Source organism: Alosa sapidissima, chromosome 22, assembly GCF_018492685.1.
Source record: "Alosa sapidissima isolate fAloSap1 chromosome 22, fAloSap1.pri, whole genome shotgun sequence".
Classification (NCBI taxonomy): Eukaryota; Metazoa; Chordata; class Actinopteri; order Clupeiformes; family Clupeidae; genus Alosa; species Alosa sapidissima.
In genome coordinates this window covers 3,126,424-3,150,370 of record NC_055978.1, presented here as the reverse complement: position 1 = coordinate 3,150,370, position 23,947 = coordinate 3,126,424, and the positions used below count along the sequence as shown (strand labels likewise).

The following is a 23,947-nucleotide window of genomic DNA, read 5'->3' as shown; positions in this document are numbered from 1 at the left end:
TTTTCAAATGCACACTTGGTGCCGCCCCTCGAGTTGGGCCATTACATTATTCGTGGCCAGAGCCTTAATCTTTCTAGATTACCAGGGTCTGGAATCTCCAGGCTAAGTGGTCAGTGTTTTAGTGAAGAGATGCTAGATGCTGAGACACTAAATTAATTATTCTTTATCAAAACAAAAATAGAAAACTGTATGAGACACTTCTTCTGGTTTGAATGATAGTAAACCTCAAATAACCTATAAATAGATCCCTTCTGAGCATAATTCCCATCTTTACTGTTAGTGAGGTTCCCCTTTCACTGTATAGCACTTTGGTAAGGCGACATATAAATTGCAAGTTGTTGTTGTTCACTAGTTGCTGCCTGTTGCCTCCCCTCATGCTAAATATTGTTAACTAAAAGCACTATATAGACACTAATCGTTGTGTAGTGCGTTTAGTAAAGCGCTAAATAAACTCTAATCGTTGTATAGTGCTTCAATAAAGCGCCATATAAACGCTAATTGTTGTATAGTGCTTTAATAAAGCGCCATATAAAATGCAAGTTGTTGTTGTTTACTAGTTGCTGCCTGTTGCCCTACACCCCCCCCCCCCCCCCCCCCATGCTAATCGACTCCAACCCAGATCTGACTCCTAACCATCTTTATGCAGGAAAAGATTTGAAGAGACAGAGAGAGGGAGTTCAGTACAGAGGCACAGTCACAAGAGTGTTTGGTCAGAGGACAGCAGAGACACAGATGCATTTGTTGTGGTGTTTGATATAAAGAGCTGCTTAGCCATCTGTCAGTACGAGGAGCTGTTTAACCATGTTTCATCAGGATATGATTTCAAGAGCTGCTTAGCCATCTTTCAGTAGGGTATGATATGAAGAAATGCCCAGTCATTGTTTGTGCTGTATTCTGGGAATAGCGAAGAACCCAAAGACCGCAGACATCATTCTCTCCATTACTTCCTTCATCTTTATGATTCTTCATCTCTCTTGCATCATAGATGCACATTGGTTCCTTGGCAACCCCATATCAGTAGGAAAGAAATAACTTCTGCCTATAGGCTTGCAAGTTAGTGAACTGCCTATAGCCGTCCCAATTCCTGTCTTTGAGAGAAAGCTAGTTGATTGGGGTGCAGGATTTGGCAAGGTAGCCTGCTGAGGGCATTGAGATAGTCCAATCAACAAAGCAGGAGGGAGAGAGAGAAGAGGAAAGACTGTGCCTTCATTGCACCCACACACACACACACAGTTTGTTGTCCCAAGGGGTTTTTGACCCTCATCAGTGTATTCCGTCTTCCAGAGAGCCCTTCACCTGCCAAATCTTCACTGTTCGGTCCCTGTCACACACAAGGTCACAGGTCACATTCACTTCAATTCACAGATTGATATCACTACTAACTTTACTCAGACTGTGTGTGTGTGTGTGTGTGTGTTTCAATACTCACTCTGAGGCGGTGAAGATGTTCTCAGTGTTTATGGAGATGCTGTTGATGGGCATCTCATGCCCGCGGAGTTCTCCAAGAGGTGCCAACGTCTCAGAGTTCCAGAACTTCAGTAGCCCAGTCCTACACACGCTGACCAATGAGGGGGAGCCAGGAACCAGTGCCAATGCACTTGGCCAATCAGAGTGAGCGGTAGGCACTTGCTGGAGAATGACAGGAAAGAACAGATGGTGAGTAAATGTGTAGACTCAGGTGTTTATGGGACAGGTCTATGTTCTCACCTGTAGCAGGTGTTTGTGGGACAGGTCTATGTTCTCACCTGTAGCAGGTGTTTGCGGGACAGGTCCCATCTCTTGATGCTGTGGTCTCGGGAGCCGCTGAAGAGAATGTCCCCCTGCATCGCCAGTGACTCGATGCCGTCCAGGTGGGCGGGATCAAAGCTGTGACTGGGCGGGACACTCCCCTGGGAGCCCTCCAGAATGTCAAACATCTGACACACAAACAAACAAACATTTCTTTACCAACAAATCTTAGGTACAGACAGACTTGTTTGCGGGTTATTTTGTATACTTTTCAAATTCTGTTCTACCGGATGACTGAATTAAAGCTCCTTCCCCATTCAGAACCACAGGTCTGATCTTTTTTTTTCACCTTAAAGCAGGGGAGTTTTGAACATTTTAACTGAAGATCCTTAACTCTGATCCGCAACAATGTAAGATTCTAAAATTCCATGTTCCAATTCAATGAACCCAGATATTCTTTAGAACGTTCAATTTCCAACATTCCCGTCAATAGACCTCTCCAGAATAAGTCCCGCCTCCGTAACTTCCGTATCCATCCAACTTCCGGTCGTCAAATGTCTATGGGAAATAACATGGCGTTTCGAAAGATCGTACCTGTCAAACTCTGTAGGTGACAAAGAAAAAGCTGGTGGGCCGATTGGCCTACACACTTCTGCCATCTAGTTTCCACTGGATTTTTTGATTGTTAGTGCCGTTTAAGTAGTAAACGATTATTAATGCTAACCGGGAGCTAGTTCCGATGTACGCGGGCGGAGGAGGGCGTTAGATCTTGCTCACAACCTAACGTGATGGTCATTTTCACGTGTGATTCATGCGTGGTTTCAGTGGTCTATAAATGTAAATCGTTTGCAAGGTTCAGCCTCTTTTCAACATGACTTAACTTTGGTTTGACTGTGCGAGCTTGTTGGCTGTTATTGAGATATTTGAAAAAGAAATTGCAGACGAAGACATGACGAGATGAGATTTTTTTTCACGAATAACAGATAATGATAAGCAGACTAGGAATCAGAGGCTGAATCGTATTGAGTCGATAGCTTTATTTTGCATGACCTTGATCAGAACAGTAACGTTTTCAGAATGTATTTACAACCTATCAAACATGATGATTTCACGCAGGATTAGTGCCACCTCCGTAGACAGGCTCTGGTGTCACACCTCCATTTCGGTGACAAACTATGAAACATTGCTGTTGCTATGCAACCTTGACTGGGGGAGTCGCGGCGTCTGAAGCGTGTGTAACCTGCGTTGTGTTAAACCTGCGCGTTTCAGCCCTGCACACGCCCGGACTCGAACCCGCGAAACAGCAGCACCTCGGATCGGGAGGCGAGCGCGCTAACAATTGAGCCAATAGCCCAGGCTACTGGCTCGCATGCTAGCAGCACTCTTGAGGCGTCGGGGAGTGAGGTTTACCAACGTTCCACAAGCACAGCTAAGCTAGCTGGCACCCCTTACGCTCACCCCCCTAAACCTCACTCCCGATCCGGGTCACGGCACCAATGTAACCTGCGTTGTGTTGAACCTGCGCGATTTAGCCCTGCACGCGACCGGACTCGAACCCGCGAAACAGCAGCACCTCGGATCGGGAGGCGAGCGCGCTAACAATTGAGCCAATAGCCCAGGCTACTGGCTCACATGCCAGCAGCACTCTTGAGGCGTCGGGGAGTGAGGTTTACCAACGTTCCACAAGCACAGCTAAGCTAGCTGGCATCCGTTACACGTGCGTTAGCTTAGTGCTTCTTACTGATATATTTCTACTTTAACGGCACCAACGATCAAAAAACCCAGTGGAAACTAGATGGCAGAAGTGTGTAGGCCAATCGGCCCACCATTTTTTTCTACTTCGCCACCTACAGATGTTTTACCGGCATGATATTTCGAAACGCCATGTTATTTCCCATAGACATTCGATGCCCGGAAGTTGGATGGATACGGAAGTTACGGAGGCGGGACTTATTCTGGAGAGGTCTATTAACGTTTTTCATGTGACGTATTCTAGGTTCTATAGCTTTGTTTACATCCACCTGGTAGGCAAGAGACAAGTTGACCCCATTGAACATGAACCCATTGAACATCAGTAAGTATATATACTTATACTTACTGAACATCGTTGTCTGCAGCTGCCTCTCAGTAGGCTACATCTCTGTATTTCAGCAATGTCATCATTTCAGACATCAATAAAGGTGATGATGAAACGTTATCCCATTGTTCAATATTTGATAGCCTGTCACAGGAACGTTATTTCGCTAAAATCGCCCTGATTCGGTGCATTGATCTGTACCGATAACGTTACGGGAGAACCTGCATGTAGCCTAATGGTAGCCTAACTTTTTTCTTTGTTCAAAACTCGGTTTACACGAAGACGATAGACTTTCTTATAAGCTGTGAAATTTGGCCAGAAAGGAATATGTCTTCCCTCTGAAAGTTGACACAAAATCAAACAATATTTGATAATTTAACTTCAACTGAACAGCAGACGTTAAAACGGTAGCCTACAGTTATAGCCAGCGTCAGTCAGCATCATGTAACATTAACTGCGTTTAAAGTCATGAATCCTGTAACATATTATATATATATATATAACAGCGATGGCTTATTCGAAGACTATCTGCATGGATATATAACTACCCAGAAAAACTCAGAATGTGAGTGATAAAGTTCATTAATTGTATGAAACGTTTTATTAGTTATCCATTGCAGCATTGGCTATATTAGGCTGTTATGCTAGCTCAGCTGTTAAATATGCTGTTATTTTGGTCATGTGGACTTGATTAAACGGGTGAAGATAATTAATAAATTGCTTATTTCTTACATGACTGAAGCAGTAGCCTAGGTTCAACAGTGGCGTTTGAGGTTGCTGTGCTAAGTTGTTGTGTGTGATCGCTAAACAATTCATAGGATCAAATCATTTTATTTTGACATACGGGAGTTAGCCTAACTGACCTGTAGGCTATAGCACATAAGCCTATTCTATATTCATTTATTAGCATTTGTTGTGATTATATAATCAAATGACACTCATGATAACTTGAAATAGAAGGACAGAAGATAGGTGATTGATGTCCACAAGCACGAATTTCACGAGACAAATTTAGAACAAACTGTTCCGGTAAAAACATTCTTGCCATGTTTAAAATGCTGCACTTTTTCATAGTCTATCTCTGGCAATTCATTTTTGGATGACTGTAGATAGTGGTATTTTAGCCTACGTCTTCGTAGACAGTAGCCTAGGCTACACCATTAGGCCATGTTGAGAATAAAAGACTTTACAGCTGCTAACGATCATCCTCCACAACCATGATGATAGGTAGGCTAAACGGTCGTTCGTCGCCTTTTTGCTTCTTATTGTAAAACCAACTGTTAGGGCCTACACAAGTGGTCGGCATCCCTGTCAATATTTGATATTAAAATTTCAATTTTGAAGCTATTTGTAAATATGTGTAGCCTATGCAACTCAACTGCTGCCTACCACTCTGCAGTGCCTTGCCTACCATTCTTGCCTACCACTCTAGTTGTAAACAAACGGTGACGTAACATTAGAACGGAGGTGCAAAACCTTAAAGGTGCGATTTGTAGGATTGTTACCGAACGTTCTGTAGGCCAAAATCAAAACACTAGTGAACGTTCTCAAGACTACCAGACGCGAGCCTCTTCTGGGTTGCCAGATGTAATGAAGACTTAGCTAACGTTAGTTGACCTGCAGCTGCTTTAACGTTTTTCCAACCATGACCCAGCTACACATTACGGAAACAGTGAAAACAAAAAATACCTCTCTAACCAACGTAACATATTTAGCTGAAGTTAGCGATGCATATGAAGTTTAGCCTAGGCTACCTGTTGTGGAGAAATATGGCCAGCTCTGCGTCAGACTTAATATTTTTCGTTTGACGAAGACGTCACCATCTCAGGAAGCTTCGTTCATCATGATGCGTACTCAGATTAGCTGCAGGTCAACTAACGTTAGCTAAGTCTTCATTACATCCGGCAACCCAGAAGAGGCTCGCGTCTGGTAGTCTTGAGAACGTTGTGTTTTGATTTTGGCCTACAGAACGTTCGGTAACAATCCTACAAATCGCTCCTTTAAAGAATTCACTCCTCAACAGGTTGAAGGTGCTCTAAGCGATGACACATGTTTTTTAGGCTAAAACATTTTATGTCACTTACTGCTAACCAACCACTAGCTGTCTGTGTCCCGAATACATTGTAAAAAAAACGCGATCTCTGTGGGCAGCCCAGGCTCCAAAGGCAACAAAAACAACCTGGGCAAACCTAGCCCATAAAAACATAAACTGTTCCAGCCAATCACAGAAGAGATTCGCGTTTAGGAGAGTTTCAATTACGGGAGCAGCACGGGAGGGAGGGGGAGGAAGTAGCAAGCTACAAGCTCTGTTTTGTCACCTTGATTTTGTGGTCCTTGGAGCCGGTGATGACCACGTCCTGACCGTTCCCTGTCTGGTCCACTGTCAGGCACGTGACCGGTCCGTGGTGACCAGTTAGCTTCCCAGTAGACACAAACCTGCGGAGAGACAGGAGACACAAACACTGGTCAATATCCATGTGTTAATCCTGGCTTATTAGACATTCTCTGGTTCAGTTTAGGTCTGCACGATACCGAAGTGTGACGTTCCGTTTCCATGATGGCAGTGTCACTGGATCTAGACAAACTTTCGAAGTGGCTTCAATAGTATTGAATGTAGACATGTGGCATCATTTCTAGTTACCATAATACATTGTTTTAAATGTAGGCTATATTTAAACATGTTTTACATTCTAGGCAGCAGCTTAGCCACATAACACGCATTCCTTGGCAGGTGTAATAGAAAGAAACAAAATCCCAGTGGACATTTTACGTCTTCTCAAAGACTGGTGGCTGTTAAGAGTGACGTTTTTTGACTCAAAAATAAAGCCAGGACACGTCCATGAATTTAAGCATTTTTAACCGCAGGCTGTGAAGTTAAATGCTGTTTTACGGAGGAAAGCCATGCTAAAACAACACACTCTAATCACGAATTTGATTGTGTTGGTATGAATATATGTTGTACTATGTGATTCCTACAGTGTAAAAAAAACGTACTGACGTCTTAGAAACATTGTAAAAATATTTAAATAGATTAAGAAAGCCACCTCCATGGTTAGATTGGTTTGTTTAGATCCAGTGAAATTGCTGCCTTGACAACGCTACCTCATGGCTTAGGTACTCTATTGCAGCCTTTGTGATTGGCTAATTGCATTTGCTCAAATTGCATCGATTGTGCAGCCCTAGTTAAGTTCACAGATACTGGAACAGTTCTGATTTGTGTTTGAGTGAGTGAGAGAGTCAGTGTGTTTACAATGACATTCTCTGTGTGTGCGTGTGTTTGTGTGTGTGTGTGTGTGTGTGTGTGTGTGTGTATTCACCTCCTGAGGTCCCACATGCGTACGGAGTTCCCCGCAGCTGCGTACAGGAAGGTCCCGGTCGGGTTGAGTGCGATCTGGTTGATCTGGTTCTCACCAGGCGGAATGGTCACACCACGGTTGCCCAGGGCAGCACAGCTGTCGCCGGGGGTAACCTGGCCAGAGGAGCTGAGACACACACAACCAGTAAACACACACAACAAGGTGCTTAGTGGATGCTCTAAAGGTTTATGTAGGCAGTAGAGCCAGTAAGTACCTTGGCCCTGTGTGTGTGTGTGTTAGACTCACGTGAGCGTGCGTATGCACTTGGCGGAGTCGCGGATGTCCCACACTTTGATGTAGGCGGTGGACACGGTGAACACCAGGCTGGACGAGTATCTCACTGACACCACGCTGCTCGGGTGGTCGCCTAGCGACATGATCTCCTGCCCAGTCACCAGATTCCACACCTTACACGTACGGTCTGGGCGGAGGTCAAAGGTCAAAGGTCAACCGAGTCACAGCAGAAGGCACTAATGTGAAATGTTCTGACTTAGGACACTTTAAGAGTACTCTAGTGCACTTTAGGAGTACTCTTAGTGCACTTTAGGAGAACTCTTAGTGATAATATAAAATGTTCTGTGAATATGGGCCCAGTACTTCAAATGAATGTAAGCACTGGCTGTGGGACTAAGTACAGAGTGTCCTCACCCTTTGAGCCTGTGAAGAGCAGGTCATCCGTGGCGTCCACACACAGCAGTGCTTTGGAGTGTCCCTCGGCCACGTGCACACACTGCAGCTTGGCCCCCCGCGCCTCCCTGCCACCCTGCACCGGGTTGATCACCCCCCTGTGGACGGGAGGACACACTGCAGTGCACCGACTCCAACAAACTCCATCAGCCACTGATCTACCAGCTATTCGCTAATGCCTTCAGGCTAGCAACGTCTACACAGCGCCAATAGAAAGCAGCCAGCTAGCATGCTAACTTTCATTTGTACTGAGGGCATGGCTCTTATAGGCTTTCAGAGTATATCAAGGTGTTCATTAGTGTTATGTACCAGTCCGACAGTGTGTTTTGATCCACACAGTAGAACCTCGTTTCCCCACTTTTCTAAGCAACTGCTCATGTATGAACCAGAACCACTGAGCAATTGTACTGATGTGTACAAGCTTGACACTGACTGTGGAGACAAACCCGTTCGTGTGATAATACGCCATTTTTTTTACTTCTTTCAACTAGCCAGGTGATCTATTTTACATGCATGTCAGCTGTGAATAAGTAAATACTGTTGTGTGTGTGTGTGTGTATGATTAATGTGATTATACACTGTTTATTGCTTCTTTCCCCCAACTAGGCAATTTATTTTGCATGCATGTCAGCTGTAAAGGGTAAATACTTTTGTGTGTGTGTATGCGTGCATGTGTGTTTTTGGGTGCTTGTGCATGCAGGTCCTTCAGCCTAGTGGTAACTGCACTCAGGCCCAAGACAGGAACAAAGAATGAAGTGTGGGAAAGTGAAGAAGGGGAGGGGAGGAGGAGGGAGAAGAGAAGAAAAAAAGCAGGATGTGTGAAAGATAAAGGGATACCTTTGACACTCTAAACCTGCAGAGTCGTCTGGCCTACAACAAAACACACAAACACACAATTTACTAGAGGAAAGACAAGACACACAATCCAAAACGGCACAGACAGGTCACTCTACTAGGATAGAGGAGAGAAGACAGACTGGACCACTTTGGAACAGAAAGGGTTTAGACAGGTCACTTTACCGAAGGATAGAGGGGTGAAGAAGGGTTTACTTCTGGCTGTCCTCAGACAGCAGAGACTGTTTGGACTACTACAGAATATAATAGAATAATATAGAAGAATAAGACACAGATAAGGAAGTCTCCTGACAGTTCAATTTACTGTAAGGACTCTCTCCCTCTCTCTCGTTCCTCTTCTCTCTCCCTCTCTCGTTCCTCTTCTATCTCCCTCTCTCTCGTTCCTCTTCTCTCTCCCTCTCTATCGTTCCTCTTCTCTCTCCCTCTCTATCGTTCCTCTTCTATCTCCCTCTCTATCGTTCCTCTTCTATCTCGCTTTCTCCCTCCCTCGCTTGATCCATGTCTTACATATGCCCCCCCCCACATCTTACGTTCGGCTCTCGGGCAGTTTGGCCTTCTCGGTGGACGATAGCCCCTTCTCCAACATTCTCCTCCGTGTAAGGGGTGACCGGTCCAGTGCCCGCCGCTCCGTTGCTGTGGGAGACCTGGCCCCGGATCTGCACACGGAACACAGAACCTAATTTGCCACCAGGATTCCGCCACAGGTTGCAATGGCAACCCTCTTCAGTTAATGACTCAGTCTTGGACTGGTTCCAAGTGCTTCTTCTTCTTTTCCTCTCGTAACTATTAGAGCTGAAAAGGTCACTCACTTGTACTGACTGAGAACAGAGATTGCACTAAATAAGTCATTATAAATGTGCAAAATAACATGCACTAACAATGTCAAGACACATCATATCCCCCGTTTCTTTAACTAATGATTACATTAGCAAATGCAGCTACCTGCTGGGTGGCTTGTGGTCCTAGGACTTGTGGAATGTGAGTCATGGTGTAGTATAGACCCGGAGGAGCAGCATGCGGACACCGGTGTGCTATCTTCAGGAGCAAACACTAGATTTGGGCCAAACCTTATGAGACTCTCGTCTCATTGTTGACTTTGTGTCAAGTGGGCCAACATTTACCTTATTTTTATTTGTTTCATTGACGCTTTCATCCTACTGATCTTTAACTAATTGCCGAGCCAGTCTCACTGGAGCTACTCAGGATTAAGTGCCCTCCTCAAGGGCACAACAGAGGCAGCTGGGCAATAGAACCCCTGACTTCCAGGTTACTGCCCCAACAGACTCCATCAGCCCCAGCCCACCCCACCTTAGGATCAGCGTTGACTAAGTGTATTTGACTAAATGTACCCACAGACTCCTCAACCCCCCACAGTATGGTGACCCTTGACCCCCCACAGTACGGTGACCTTCGACTCCCCCAGTACGGTGACTCTCGACCCCCCCAGTATGGTGACCCCTGGCCCCAGGACGTACATGGCTCTGGAGGTGAGGGCGGAGGGGGAGACGGCGGCGTCTCTGTCCCCCAGGAGATGCGCTCCCTCTGGGCTCTCCACCACGGGCAGCAGGGGAGGCGTGAAGTCTTCCGGCGGGGCGTCGGGACACGGGTCGGCGTACAGCAGCTCCATCTGAGTGGTGGTCCTCCGGCGGGCCTGAGTCAAAGGTCAAAGGTCGCAGGTCAGTAATAATACACATTTAAAATGCACACACATATGCTGGTGTGTGTATCACAACACTCAAACACATGTGTGCACACACAAACACACACGCGCACACAAGCGCACACACACACACACACACACACACACACACACAGTCTCTCTCAATGTGCTGTACCTTCCTGGGTTTGGCTTCTCCACAGAGCTTCATCAGGTCTGATGCCAAAGAGCTGTAGAACACAACACAGGTGTCACACACACACATACACAACACAGGGGTCACACACACAGCTAAACACATGGCGTGGTGTCGGTGTGTTTGTACATTATGCCACTACACAGGTGTCACACACACAGCTAAACACATGGCGTGGTGTAGGTGTGTTTGTATATTATGGCACAATGGATTACATATGTGTGTGTGTGTGTGTGTGTGTGTGTGTGTGCATGCGTGGGTGCGCTTGTGTGTGTGTGTGTGTGTAGTTTAGCGTGTGGGATTGTGCATGCTTATTATATGTGTATGTGTGTGTGTGCGCGCGTGCGTGGGTGTGTGTTGCATACCTGCCCTCAGTAGCTGGGCTCTGGGCTGACTCATCACTACTGCTCTCGTCTCCATTTTCTGGCCAATCAGAAAAAGACAGACAAGTCACTCTACGCTAAACCTCTCTCTCTCTCTCACACACACCACCCCAACCACCCTCTCTCTCTCTTTCTCATTCACTCACTCACTCACACACACACACACACAGACACAGACACACAGATACTAGTACGGTAGTTTAAATGTGTCAGTCTCGATGTTGAAGTTACAAAGTGAGTTGGTGGCTAGTATCAGTGTGCCATGCACTGCCTGCAGTGGACTCATTGCATGTCAGTGTCTCTGAATTCAACAGAACCAGAGAAGCAGAGGTCAAAGTTCACAGGTGAGGTTGTCAGTAAGTGAGAGGTCAAAGTGTCATAATGCCTCACAGGAAGTGACGTCAAAAGAGCAGAGCGACAGCACTGGACACTAGAGGTTCGTTATGAAATGCAGTTTTAGAGAGGGCATCTACGTAGAGAAACAAAGCAAGCAAGAAAACTACTAACTAGTATAGTATCACTACTGCAGACTGGTCAGTTGGGTTCATTAGTTTTGAAACAGACTGGTCACCACTGTATTGCCCAGAGGAGGGGTCAGATAACAAACTTGTACAGCAGACATTATCTCCATCACAGATACTGTACTGTACTGTACTGTGCTTGGATACTGAGATAAGACTGCGGACTCCTGTTACCCAGATAAGCCAGTCACCTGGTTTCACGGGGCAGCCTTCTGAATCTGCGCTCTGAAACATGGCTGATCCCTTCACATTTATTTATAATATTCGTGAGGGACCATGTACAATTTTAAACATAAATGTTGCCATTTGATGCGTTGTAACAGAGTTAGCCTTACAGTAACTCCCCCTGGCTGGCAAGGCAAAATTAGCCAATTAGACACCAGACAACACTCAACAGTGATGCCTGCTGTTAAACAGAGTGTGACCGTTAGTGTGAGCACAGGACTAGCTCTAGGCTGGACCCTGAGAGGAGAAGTGACTCGTGCCACGCTGTGGAGGGTAAGGGTGTTAGTCTACTACAACAGGGGCCCTCAGCTCTCCTCCTGGATCTCCACGCAGGGCTGCGCGTCTCCCATCCGTCCCTGCTCATTATGACATCTCCACAACAGGGTTATGCTGCGTTCCAGACAACTCGGAAGCCAGAAATTTCCCAATTGCGTGCAAGATAAACGTGGAAATTGAGATTTACGAGCTCCTTCTAGAAAAAGAACAATGCAACGCCACTCAAAGTTGGAGTTCCTACTTGTAAACTTGGGGCAAGTCCACCTACCCTGAGTTTAAAGTCGTAAGCGACCTGCGGCCTCCGAGTTGTCTGGAGCGCAACAGTAATTCTGAGTTGTGTTAGGGACAGATGCAAGACCTGCAGAGCAGTGGAGCACCAGGGGCCGGGCTGACTGAGACCTGTTTCTATGGAGACGCATGCACTCAGAGTAGAATTTAGAATGCTGCTGGGGAAGATCAGTGTCTGCTACTCACCTGACTGCACGTTACCTAGTTCTGTTTTAGAATTCAGGGCCACAGAGGAAGGAAAGAGCAACAGAACAAATCTAATCAAAAGAAAGGATTGATTGAAATGGACAAATGATTACCTGTGTGTGTGTGTGTGTGTGTGTGTGTGTGTGTGTGTACGTATTGTAGGGGATGACACCTCGGTCCATGTTGAGGTCTAAATGTAAGTAAGTAAGTTAAGGGTCAGAATTGTTTGTGATGGTTGTGTAATGAGTCAGAGTGACTAGAATGAGCTATGACTGGCCAGTCAGGAGACTGGAATGTCTCTGATTGGCTAATCATGAACCACAGGAGTATGAATGTCCAGTTCAAAGACTGGAATGTCTGTGATTGGCTGGACATTTGAAGAGAGGGACCTGTGATTGGATGATTGGTGGGATTGGCTATCCACTGTGATCACTCTGATTGGTGGGATTAATTTAGTGAGGACTCGGTGAGAGCTCTGATTGGTGGGATTAATTTAGTGAGGACTCGGTGAGAGCTCTGATTGGTGGGACTGGCATGGTTAGGACTCTGCGAGCGCTCTGATTGGTGGGACTGGCATGGTTAGGATTCTGCGAGCGCTCTGATTGGTGGCCTACCCTGGAGTGCGTTGCCCAGCAGGGCGTCCAGCTCTGGGTTGAGCTCAGCCTTCTCCTTCAGCATGTGGAAGAGCAGCTGATTCTGAGTAGCGCTGGTGATCTCCGTCTGCTTTAGACGGCCCTCCATCACCTTGATCTGGGACTCCTTCTGCGCCGCCTGCAGACCCTGAGGAGGAAGAGAGAGGACCGCACGTTAGCCTACTGTTAGCCCACTAGTGCATCCGCCTGCAGACCCTGAGGAGGAGAGAGGACCGCACGTTAGCCTACTGTTAGCCCACTAGTGCATCCGCCTGCAGACCCTGAGGAGGAGAGAGGACCGCACGTTAGCATGTTAGCCTACTGTCAGCCCACTAGTGCATCCGCCTGCAGACCCTGAGGAGGAGGGAGACAGGATAGCACATTAGCCTACTATTAGCCCACTAGTGCATCCACCTGCAGACCCTGAGGAGGAGGGTGACAGGATAGCACGTTAGCCTACTGTTAGCCCACTAGTGCTAGAGTGATCTCCTTCTGGGCTGCTTGTTGAGGGACGGGGGTGATTATGTCAGAAGCTACTAGTCCAAAGGGCAGTTCGCACCAGGATCGACAACCATACGACAAAAAAGTATTGCTCTAGCTAATGAATGACAAAGTCCACAAATAAACTTTAATGATAACGACATGAAGAACGATATAGTTGGGGAACACTTTCAAAGCGATTTTGAGAATGATAAAAATCTCACAGCCAATCAGAATGCATCAAATTTTAGACATTGCATTCATCAACACGAGGACAGACTTAATCGTTACAGTCATCCTTGCTGTGAACAGTAAGAGTTGCTCTGCTCCTAATTGTTACAGTCATCCTTGCTGTGGACAGTAAGAGTTGGTCTGCATGGTAGAGCTGACAGTCTGACAATCAATCATTTATTTAGTCAGTCAGTCAGGTTTACATACATGGATTCAGCATAGTCCTGGACCAGAGCTAGTGAGCAGAGCTGAGTGGTGCGTATATCCCGCTCCTCGCTCAGGTGGCTGTTCACTCGGCAGCTCCTCCGCTCAAATTCACGTCAGGCCACTCCGCTCAATTTCGCTCTCCGCTCCACTTCAAAATCCCGCTCCAGTGAAATCGCTCCAATTTAAAAGAGGGAGAAATAATCTACAAGCCTAATTGTCACCTTAGAAAACTTAAATCCCAAAGAACTAAGAGAAACGGCAATGTCACTCATAGAACATGTATTGTAAAAGATAGCCTAATGCAACACCGACAGTGCAACAACGAACAAGCTTGGCAACGTACACATAAGCCTCAAACTAAAGGGATCAGTGGGAATAATTGCCTAAATAATACAGGTTTACCGTTTTACTTCAGCCTTACTTAGGCTATTCAAATTGCTCACGTTTTCCTTTGCTCTCCGCAGCACACTCATGTTTCCGCGAAATGTGTCTTCTTAAATTCCAAAATACATCTCACTGGAACAGTGTCACGACATAGGCTAGTTGTTCTTGCTCTACATTGTTTGTATCTAGTTGTTTTGTAGGAATAGTACGCTTGTACAGTAAGCCCTATGACTTTCAGTTTCCTTTCTAAAATATTTAGCGACTTCCATCCCCAACAAACTCACTGTAACGTCGGCAAGCTGGACTATGTGCTACGGACTCTGGGACAATGCATTCTGGGATACGGGGGAGAACTCTGGGGGTTGTTTGTGTGTTAATGCCTTTATTTACTGTTTTAATGTCCGTGTTTTAGTGTAGCGTGTTACCCTTTTAGGTCTTCCTCGTGTGTGATCCTTTTTGTGTGGGGGGCTGCGTCCACCCCTGTATGTGTAGTGTGTGTGTGCGTTTGATGTGCCTAGAGTGTGAGCTTTTAGCGGCCTGTGTCCCTGCTCCAGTTTCTGAATGCTTGGCACTGAACGCCGAATCAGCACCTAGCTACAGCAACGGATACGTTACATCACTATGGTAAGTATCTTCATTTTGAAATGTAACGGTCTTAATTTCATTATGAAGACGTGAGTTCTGGGTGGATTTGGGCATGCCTCAGACTCGTGGTGTGAGCGGTATCGGAGCGAAATTGGAGCTCCGGTCTCTGAATTAAAAAGCGCTCCGCACTCTAACAAAATTCCATCCACTCCGCTCCTCGCTCGCGCTCCGCTCACTAGCTCTGTCCTGGACTAAAAGCTTTTTCATTGAAATTAAATGACCAAGTAGTTTATGTATATGCCACCTAGTGTATATATATATATATATGTATATGTGTGTGTGTGTGAGTATGTATGTGTGTGTGTACCTTGTTGATGGCCATGGTCAGGAGATGGTCCAACAGCAGACGTGCTTCAGAGAGGGTGCAGGAGCTGATCACCGCAGAAACATCCACAGTGTCGCCCTCCTCCTGTTGGACACACACACACAGTGAGTTTGCATCATTAACAACAGAAACATCCACAGCACACACACACACACACACACAGTGAGTTTGCATCATTAACAACAGAAACATCCACAGCACACACACACACACACACACAGTGGGTTTGCATAATCAACTCATTGAGTGCCAAAAACGTAATATTACGTTTTTCCTTTCCATGCGTTGAGTGCCAAAAACGTAATATTACGTTTTTTCCTTTTTTTTTATAAAAATTACGAAACTAGACACTCTAACACACCTTATATGTGATTTTGGGAACTCTGTGATGAATGGAAATTAAATATATGACGATCGAAAACTCATGAAAAAGCACAATCTGGACAAAAAATCTGGAAATTTTATCATAACTCGGTTGCCGCTTTGGGTTGAATCAGTGACGCATGCACGTCAGGTCAAAACCAGGCCATTTTCGTGGGTCTATCACTAGGTGGCAGTCTCGCCAGGTCTCGCTGATCACTTCCCGGAAAGTTTACACAAGTAAGTAACAGGCAACACTTCATATTATTTCATGAAAGACGTTATACCTCCATTTCTAGAAAAAAAAAAACAGCGATTTTGATGAAAACTAGCCACTGTTTAGCTTGGGATTTCTGAGGAACAGAGGCGTGTAGAAATACACGGTTTGCACCCACCGAGAGCTTAAAGTCTCACCTTTTAATCGAGCCATTGAATGTGTTCATAGCTATAACACAGAATATGCTGTGGCTGTACAAAAATCAACATCAGCAATGGTCTAGATTGCTGACACTCTAGGACAAAGCTCCCGAAAACAGCTTGGCATTCAATGAGTTAACAACAGCACTACATACTGTATGTGTACATAGGCATGTTTACAGCACATATTGGTTCATACATTCATTAACATTTACTTTCATTCATTTAGCAGCCACATATATCAAAAGCAACCTGCAGCACAATAAGGTGCATTTTTAAAGGTACATCACTGTGTGCGCTTACTGGGAATCTAACCTGTCACCTTTTCTATACTAGATCCTTACACACACACACAAAAACTCACTTTCGCTCTCTCATACACACACACTCTCTCTGACCTTCGCCTCTTCCATCTGCATGATGTTGGCCTGGCATTCGGCGATGCTGTCGTTGATGTAGTCGATGTTGGCGCTGAGGGACTCCAGCTCCTCGCTCAGCGATCCCAACGTCCGGTCCGCGTCTGTTCCCTCCGTGGCGATCTTCTCACGCTTCCGAGACACCTTCTCACGACGCCTGGTAAGGTCCTCCCTTTGCTACGATACATCACAACGAGGCCAGAGAACAGAAAGATCTTGAGAAACTTTAACATAACATGAACACACACACACACACACACACACACACACACACACACAGGGCTCTTTGTGTGAAAGTCTCTCATCATGAGATCTGGCAGCAGTCTCGCCTCTCGCGCTGCATTAGACGGGTACTGGGGTCACGAGGGGAGGACTGCCACCTTTCACACGCACACACACGCACGCACGCTCATACATATACACACACACACACACACACAGAAAGATGGAGGTGTGTAATAGTACTAATACATTTATTGATATTAGTTTCCAAACAAACAGAAGTGATGTTTGTGTACCTTGAGCATGCGGTTCATGTCGGTCTCCATGTTGGAGATGGTCATCCACACACACACACACACACACACACACACACACACACACACACAGGAAGTGATGTGTGTGTACCTTGAGCATGCGGTTCATGTCAGTCTCCATGTTGGTGATGGTCATCCGTTGCATGACGATGTCCGTGATGCGTCGCTCTAGTGACTGCCACTTGGCACGGGCCATTCTGGTGGAGTAAGCCCCGCCCCCTCGCACAGGGTATCGTCTGAGAGGGAGGAGACGAGGCATTAGACACACACACACACACATATACACACACACACGCACAGTCCGTTATCAGTACCTGGTGCCGTTGGCAGGTGCAGCTCCAGGAGTGTGTGGTCTGGTCGGGGTGGGCGTGGACCGGTGAGTGATGTCATGAGTGGACTCTGGGAGACTCACCTTGCGCTGCACCTTACCGGAGACTGGCCTCACCTGCCGCCTCAGAGCCGTCACCTGGTGGGGAACGCACAACACACGTTACATTTATACTCATATGCATCACCTGGTGGAGAACGCACGTTACATTTATACTCATATGCATCACCTGGTGGAGAACGCACGTTACATTTATACTCATATGCATCACCTGGTGGAGAACGCACAACGCACGTTACATTTATACGCAGGCTTCGCAACAATGGAATCAACTGTAAACAAGTTAACTGTCCACGCTATCGCTGTTATAGGGCCAAAGAAAGTTGTACAACAAACTGATCAAGTCGGCTTCTTTTTAAACGGAACCGCTTGTTTCCTTTGCGTGCTATAAAAGCTATGATGACTATGCCTATAGTGGCAACCGGGTGATAAGCGGGATAACGGCCTTCGAGGTGTCTCCTGTAATACAGAATTAATGGACTTGCCTCTCGCCCTTGTTACATTTATACTCGTATGTTCATCCGGGGGGGATGCATCACCAGCTCACACCAGCTTGAGATAGAGAGTAAGGGAGTCAATTGACCAATTAAACTGTGGGATGATTAGGTGGCTAGATGGACCCTTTGCAGGTGTCATGGGATGTTTTATAGCACAGTGTCCCCCATCACTGCACTGGGGCATTGGGGTTGTTATGACCAGAGGAAAGACTGCCCCCTACTGACCACCCAACACCACTTAGCTTCTGTTCTGAGTTATGGAGTATTGTGTGGGCTGTGCTACACTAGGCTTGGTACAGGGACCCTCAGTCCTCAGTTAATGAGTGCTGTGGGCTAGGCTAGGCTAGGCTAATGGTCGGGACAGTGGAGTATTGTGGACTAGGCTATGTTAGGCACATGGCTACTTGTCTCACTCCCTCTGTCCTAAGTTATGGAGTATTGTGGGCTAGGCTGAAGGTTGGGGAAATGGAATACTGTGGGTTATACTAAGCTAAGCTAAGTGGAGGGACTGGTCTTACCTCCTCCGTCTTCCTGCGCAGAATGAGTTCCTGCTGCCTCTTCTGGGCCTCCAGCTGCCTCATCACATGCTGAGAAAAGAGAGGGTGATAGAAAGAAAGAGAGGAAAAGAAAGAGAGAGATAAGCAGACAAGAGATATAAGATGAGTGTTGCAGTACATCATGTCATGCGAGTGGACTGTTCCGGAACCCACACTTGGACATTCAGCACGCTCTCCCTTGAGTAGAGTCTGTGTTGGTCTGTGTTGCATACTCAGTCAACACGCTCTCCCTTACTTTTACTCTGTGTTGTATATTCAGTCATTGGTTATTGGTTGCAACTAGTTCTACTGGAGATGTTATTTCAAATATTTATTTCACTTAAGTGCCTTAAGCAAATTAGAATACCAGATTTGGTTATATTTAGAGGAGACAAACACTCTGTGTGTGTGTGTGTGTGTGTGTGTGTGTGTGTGTGTGTGTGTGTGTGTGTGTGTGTGTGTGTGTGTGTGTGTGTGACCGTGACCCCAGCCCAGAGGCATCTGCGTGTCTAGACAGGGCAGATGGCGGACAGTGGCGTTGGTTCCACTCATGTGGCGACGTGACCTGATGTGACGTGACCTGTGTGACCTGACATAATGTGACCTGACCTGACATAATGTGACCTGACCTGACATAATGTGACCTGACCTGACGTGACAGCCATCTCTCACTCACCTCCTGCTTCCTCTGGTCCTTCTTCAGCGTGGCAATCTCTCGGTTCCGTCTAGTTTCTGAGGCGCGGTTCCGCTCCTGCTGTTCCTTCATCTGCTTCATCAGGCCAACCTGCGAAGAACACACACACAGTCACCATGACAACGCATCACCCAGTGAGCAGGAGGAACAGTTAGGAGATGAAGGATACAAACGGACATCCTGCAGAGCTGTTACAAAATGAATGTTCCACCATCACACACACACACACACACTGACCAAACACACACACACACACACACACACACACCTACACCTGCACTGGTTCTTTAACACCCACACATAATGTAGTTTTATTAATTCTTTCTTGTTTTTGTTCGTTTTTTTCAGTAATTGTGTACACAGCACACACACACACAAACAGTCTTTCCCACCTTCATCTTCTTCATCTCGGACACCTCCTGCTGGAGCTTCTTGAGCTGCTTCTCGTACTGCGACTGGTTCTTGAGGAGGCGCGCGTGCTCCTTCTGGGCCGAGTGCAGCTTCTGCAGCTCCTTGTTCATGGAGCTCAGCTTGCGCTCGTACTCCGCCTTGATCTTCTTCGCCTTCTCCTCCGTACACGTCTCCACCGAGCCTGCACACACACACAGGCACATGAGTGTGTGTGTACGTGTGTGTGTGTGTGTGTGTACGTGTGTGTGTGTACGTGTGTGTGTGTACGTGTGTACGTGTGTGTGTGCACGCGTGTGAGTGTTTGTGTGCGTGTGTGTGTGTGTGCACGCGTGAGTGTTTGTGTTTGTGTGTGTGCACGCACACGTGTGGGTATTTGTGTGTGCGTGTGTACACATGAGTGTGTGTGTGCATGCGTGTGAGTGTTTGTATTTATGTGTGCGTGCGTGCGTGCATGCGTGTGTGTACGCGTGCGTGTACGCGTGCGTGCGTGCGTACATGTGTGCGTGTGTGTGTACGCATGTGTGTGTGTGTGTGTGTGTGTGTGTGTGTGTGCGCACGTGTGTGTGTGTGCACGTGTGTGTGTGTGTGTGTGTGTGTGTGCGCACACGTGTGAGTGTTTGAGTGTGTATGTGTGTGTGCACATACCCATACCCATGTTGTGCAGCACGCGGTCTCTCTCCAGCTGCGTGTCTCTGATCTTGGTCTGCAGCATCATGAGCTTCTGCTCGTACTGCTGCTTGAGGGTGTGCAGGCGCCGCTGGCTGTTCTCCAGCTCGTCGATCAGCTTCTGCTTAATGGCGATCTCACACGTGATGTTGGCCAGATCAGCCTGGAAGTTCTCTACAGGACACACAAGACGTTGAGTACACACACACACACACACACACACACTGACTGATGCATGCACACGCACACACTGCCTGAGACACAAACGCATGCTCAAGCACACACACACACACACTGCCAGACACACACACACTGCCTGATGCATGCATGCATGCACACACACAGGCTGTGTTAAGTGATATCTGACCTTCTCCTTTGTCGTCCAATTCAGAGTCGGACTCGTTGTCCGAGCTCTCCTCCACCTCCATCTCACTGTCCTCCTCATCACCCTCGTTCTCCTCTCCATCGTCATGGTCACTGCCCTCCTGACACACACACACACACATTTTTAAACAGACGTGCACACACACATGTTCAACGCTCACACTTACACAAATGAAATAACGTTTACATACTCGCACACACACACACAGTGGACTCACCCCTTCTGCCTCCTCACTGGTGCGTTCCTGCCCCTCTCTCTCACACACACACACACACACGCACACACCAGTGTTGTAGTACTCGAGTCCAGGACTCGGACTCGAGTCCGAGTCATGAGCTAAATTTAGAGACTCGGACCTTGACTTGGACTTGAGCACTGAATGACTCGAACTTGGACTCGGACTCGTACATTCAGGCCATTCAGACTCGGAAATTGAGACGAGGACTCGACTTTTTTTTTTGTAATGTCATTAGGCTATAATTGTAATATGTCATTAGAATATTATTTGGTATATGATTTTAATATCTAAATTATTTTTAATATTAATATTAGTGCAATGGAATGTTACTGCTTCATGTCTATCAAAAGGAAAAAAGGGTGGAATGTCTGCACACTTGCTCCCATCAGGAATTTTTATTGACTTTCACCAGTGTGTAACGCTTCGAGCTGGCTTCATGTCATACATCACATGTCACACCGTGTTCCTACAATAACGGACGACATGAATGCCCTGAAGGTTGTCCGTTTTGCATTTAATAGTGACTCAGACTTGACTTCACTCGGACTTGAACACTGGAGACTCGAACCTGGACTCAGACTCGAAGCATAGTGACTTGACTACAACACTGGCACGCACACACACACACACACACACACACGCACACTGCACACACACACACAGTGCACTCACCCCTTCTGCCTCCTCACTGGTGCGTTCCTGCCCCTCTCTCTCCAGCTCGTTGTCTGGCGTTCCCTCTCGGACCACACTACCGGAGAACACACATCAACGTGACTTAACCAACACACACACACACACATACACACATTTGTTATTGATCAGCTCCCACGTGTGTGTGTGTGTGAGTAAAACATGCTGCCGGTCAGTAAAGGTCAGTAAATCACAGAGTAACCACAACTGATTGAGAGGCCACAAGCATCCACAACCCACCAGGATATTACAATATTAGAACAATAGAATCAGAATGAACAGGTCTAGAACCAGTTATCAGAACAATAGAATCAGAATGAACAGGTCTAGAGCAGAGCCTTATCTATATTGCTCTGGTCTAGAGCCAGTCATCAGAACAATAGAATCAGAATGGACAGGTCTAAAACCAGTTATCAGAACAATAGAATTAGAATAAACAGGAAGATGAGCTCAAGCAGCAAGGTTAATGGATGGTTGCTGATTGTGAGTGAGATACGTTTGGCCCCCTTCAGTATTTAAATCCCTGCTTCTCCAGGCCTAGCGATCCAAAAGTCAAAGGTTATGGGTGAAAGGTTAAAAGTTAAGGTTAGTCAGCCCTCTTCAGAGACCCACATACATCACAAAATACAAGGGTAAGGTGACAAGACAGACAAACAAGGATTAGACTCAGGTCGCAGGGGAGTTGCAGGTGTGTGTGTGTAGGGGGGGGGGGGCTGTGATTGGTTTGAGGTGTGTTGTGTGTGTGTGTGTGTGTGTGTGTGTGTGTGTGTGTGTGTGTTCGGGGATGGGGGGCTGCGATTGGTTGGGCAAACCTGTCATGATCCAGCTCCTCGGAGTGTGTTTTCTCCAGCTGCTGAAGTCTTCGAGTGTGTGTGTGTGTGTGTGTGTGAGGGCCAGGACACAGAGAGAGAGAGAGAGAGAGAGAGAGGTGAGCGAGGGAGTAATGGAAAAATGAGGGAGGGAGAAAAGTAGGGAGGGATGGAGAAAGAGAAAAGAGTACAAGACAACAGAATAATAAAGAGTGGAACAAAAAAGAAGATAAAAAGGAAAGGGAGAGAGAAGGAGTGAGAGAAGAGAGGAGGAAAGGAAGTGAAAGAAGGAGTGAGAGAGGAGAGGAGGAAAAGGAGTGAGAAGGAGTGAGAGAAGAGAGGAGAGGAGGAAAAGGAGTGAGAGAAGAGGAGAAGAGGAAAAGGAGTGAGAAGAGACGAGAGGAGGAAAATGAGTGAGAGAAAGAGAGAGAAGAGGAGTAAAAGGAGTGAGAGAAAGAGTGAAAGAGGAGAGGAGGAAAAGGAGTGAGAAAGATCCTCATAAAGGATAACATACAGGTAACGTACACATAGCATATGATTATGAACACATTCTCAATCACACACATTGTGTCTCTGACACACACAAACACTTTTCTCGACTCAGATCTTCTCCCCTGCCATCAAGTCTAATCACTATGCTGTAACCCACTAACCATTTATCACTACAGCTATTCAAACAAATTACCCCCTTACATCCTGCAGACCACTCACACACACACACACACACACACACACACACACACACACACACACACCCCTCGCCACGCCTCACGACAACTAATCATTAGGGGTTGGGAGAGTGTAGGGGCAGAATGGGCATGGCGCCAGTCACTAATTACCCACAACACACACCCTTCACCGTGACAACAACAGAAAGAACCTTGACACGCGCGCACACACACACACACACACACACTCTGACCCACACCCTCTCCTGCGGATGGAGGCTAGCATGCTAGTTGCCCGTGTAAATCCTCACACCCCTAACCTTAAGAACACTTCTAACCGCGGAGTTGGAAGCCTGGGCTTTTAGCTCAGTGGTTAGAGCGTTCCATTCCCATGCCAGTGTGTGTTGAGGTGGCGGGTTCGAGGGCCGTGAGCGGTGGATGAATTATGACCTCTGTTACACATACAGTACACACAGATATCTCTACTCTGAAGAGCCACTGGCATGTCCCTTCAGCCAAATAAGGATGGACACACACACACACACACACCTCTTTTTCTTCTTCTTCTCCTTCTTCTTGAGCTTCTCCAGGTCCTTTTTGGCGATCTCCAGGATCTCGGAGGCCTCTTTTTCCGGCGCGACGGCGAAGGATCCGGCCGGCGCGTAGAGGGAGCCCGGACGACCGGACGCCCGCGACAGGTTCCGCCTCAGACTCTCACTCATCGCCTCGCTCTCCAGCAGCTTCGCCCTGACAGCCAATCACAGAGCAGGAAAAACATTACTCATCACAAGCTCCACCAATCAGAGGGAAGGAAAATGTAACAGACCACAAGTCTAACCAATCAGACAACAGAACAATGGCATAGGGTCAGTCAAAAGAGTGATAGGGTTTCAGTAC

At 46.8% G+C, this 23,947-nt stretch overlaps 1 protein-coding gene across 2 annotated transcripts in view; it reads right to left on the bottom strand.

Moving 5' to 3' along the window:
• Positions 1-553: 553 nt before the first annotated feature.
• Positions 554-23,947, bottom strand: part of LOC121697835 (kinesin-like protein KIF21A) — a 57,921-nt gene continuing 34,527 nt past the window's right edge. Inside the window, exons 11-36 of one of the 2 annotated variants that reach the window (XM_042079597.1) lie at positions 23,600-23,797; positions 22,386-22,433; positions 21,556-21,631; positions 20,628-20,745; positions 20,246-20,434; positions 19,576-19,775; positions 19,166-19,273; positions 18,472-18,540; positions 17,383-17,534; positions 17,160-17,304; positions 16,515-16,709; positions 15,322-15,423; positions 13,050-13,215; positions 12,436-12,456; positions 10,922-10,979; positions 10,539-10,590; positions 10,179-10,354; positions 9,234-9,359; positions 8,686-8,718; positions 7,810-7,946; positions 7,408-7,582; positions 7,123-7,287; positions 6,124-6,241; positions 1,746-1,916; positions 1,430-1,629; positions 554-1,321 (exon numbers count right to left, since the gene is read on the bottom strand). In XM_042079597.1, coding sequence (XP_041935531.1) covers positions 1,264-1,321; positions 1,430-1,629; positions 1,746-1,916; positions 6,124-6,241; positions 7,123-7,287; positions 7,408-7,582; positions 7,810-7,946; positions 8,686-8,718; positions 9,234-9,359; positions 10,179-10,354; positions 10,539-10,590; positions 10,922-10,979; positions 12,436-12,456; positions 13,050-13,215; positions 15,322-15,423; positions 16,515-16,709; positions 17,160-17,304; positions 17,383-17,534; positions 18,472-18,540; positions 19,166-19,273; positions 19,576-19,775; positions 20,246-20,434; positions 20,628-20,745; positions 21,556-21,631; positions 22,386-22,433; positions 23,600-23,797 — 3,256 coding nt within the window. In that variant the 3' untranslated portion in view covers positions 554-1,263. The remainder of the gene's footprint in view (positions 1,322-1,429; positions 1,630-1,745; positions 1,917-6,123; positions 6,242-7,122; positions 7,288-7,407; positions 7,583-7,809; positions 7,947-8,685; positions 8,719-9,233; positions 9,360-10,178; positions 10,355-10,538; positions 10,591-10,921; positions 10,980-12,435; positions 12,457-13,049; positions 13,216-15,321; positions 15,424-16,514; positions 16,710-17,159; positions 17,305-17,382; positions 17,535-18,471; positions 18,541-19,165; positions 19,274-19,575; positions 19,776-20,245; positions 20,435-20,627; positions 20,746-21,555; positions 21,632-22,385; positions 22,434-23,599; positions 23,798-23,947) is intronic. The other variant, XM_042079598.1, reaches the window with a different exon arrangement.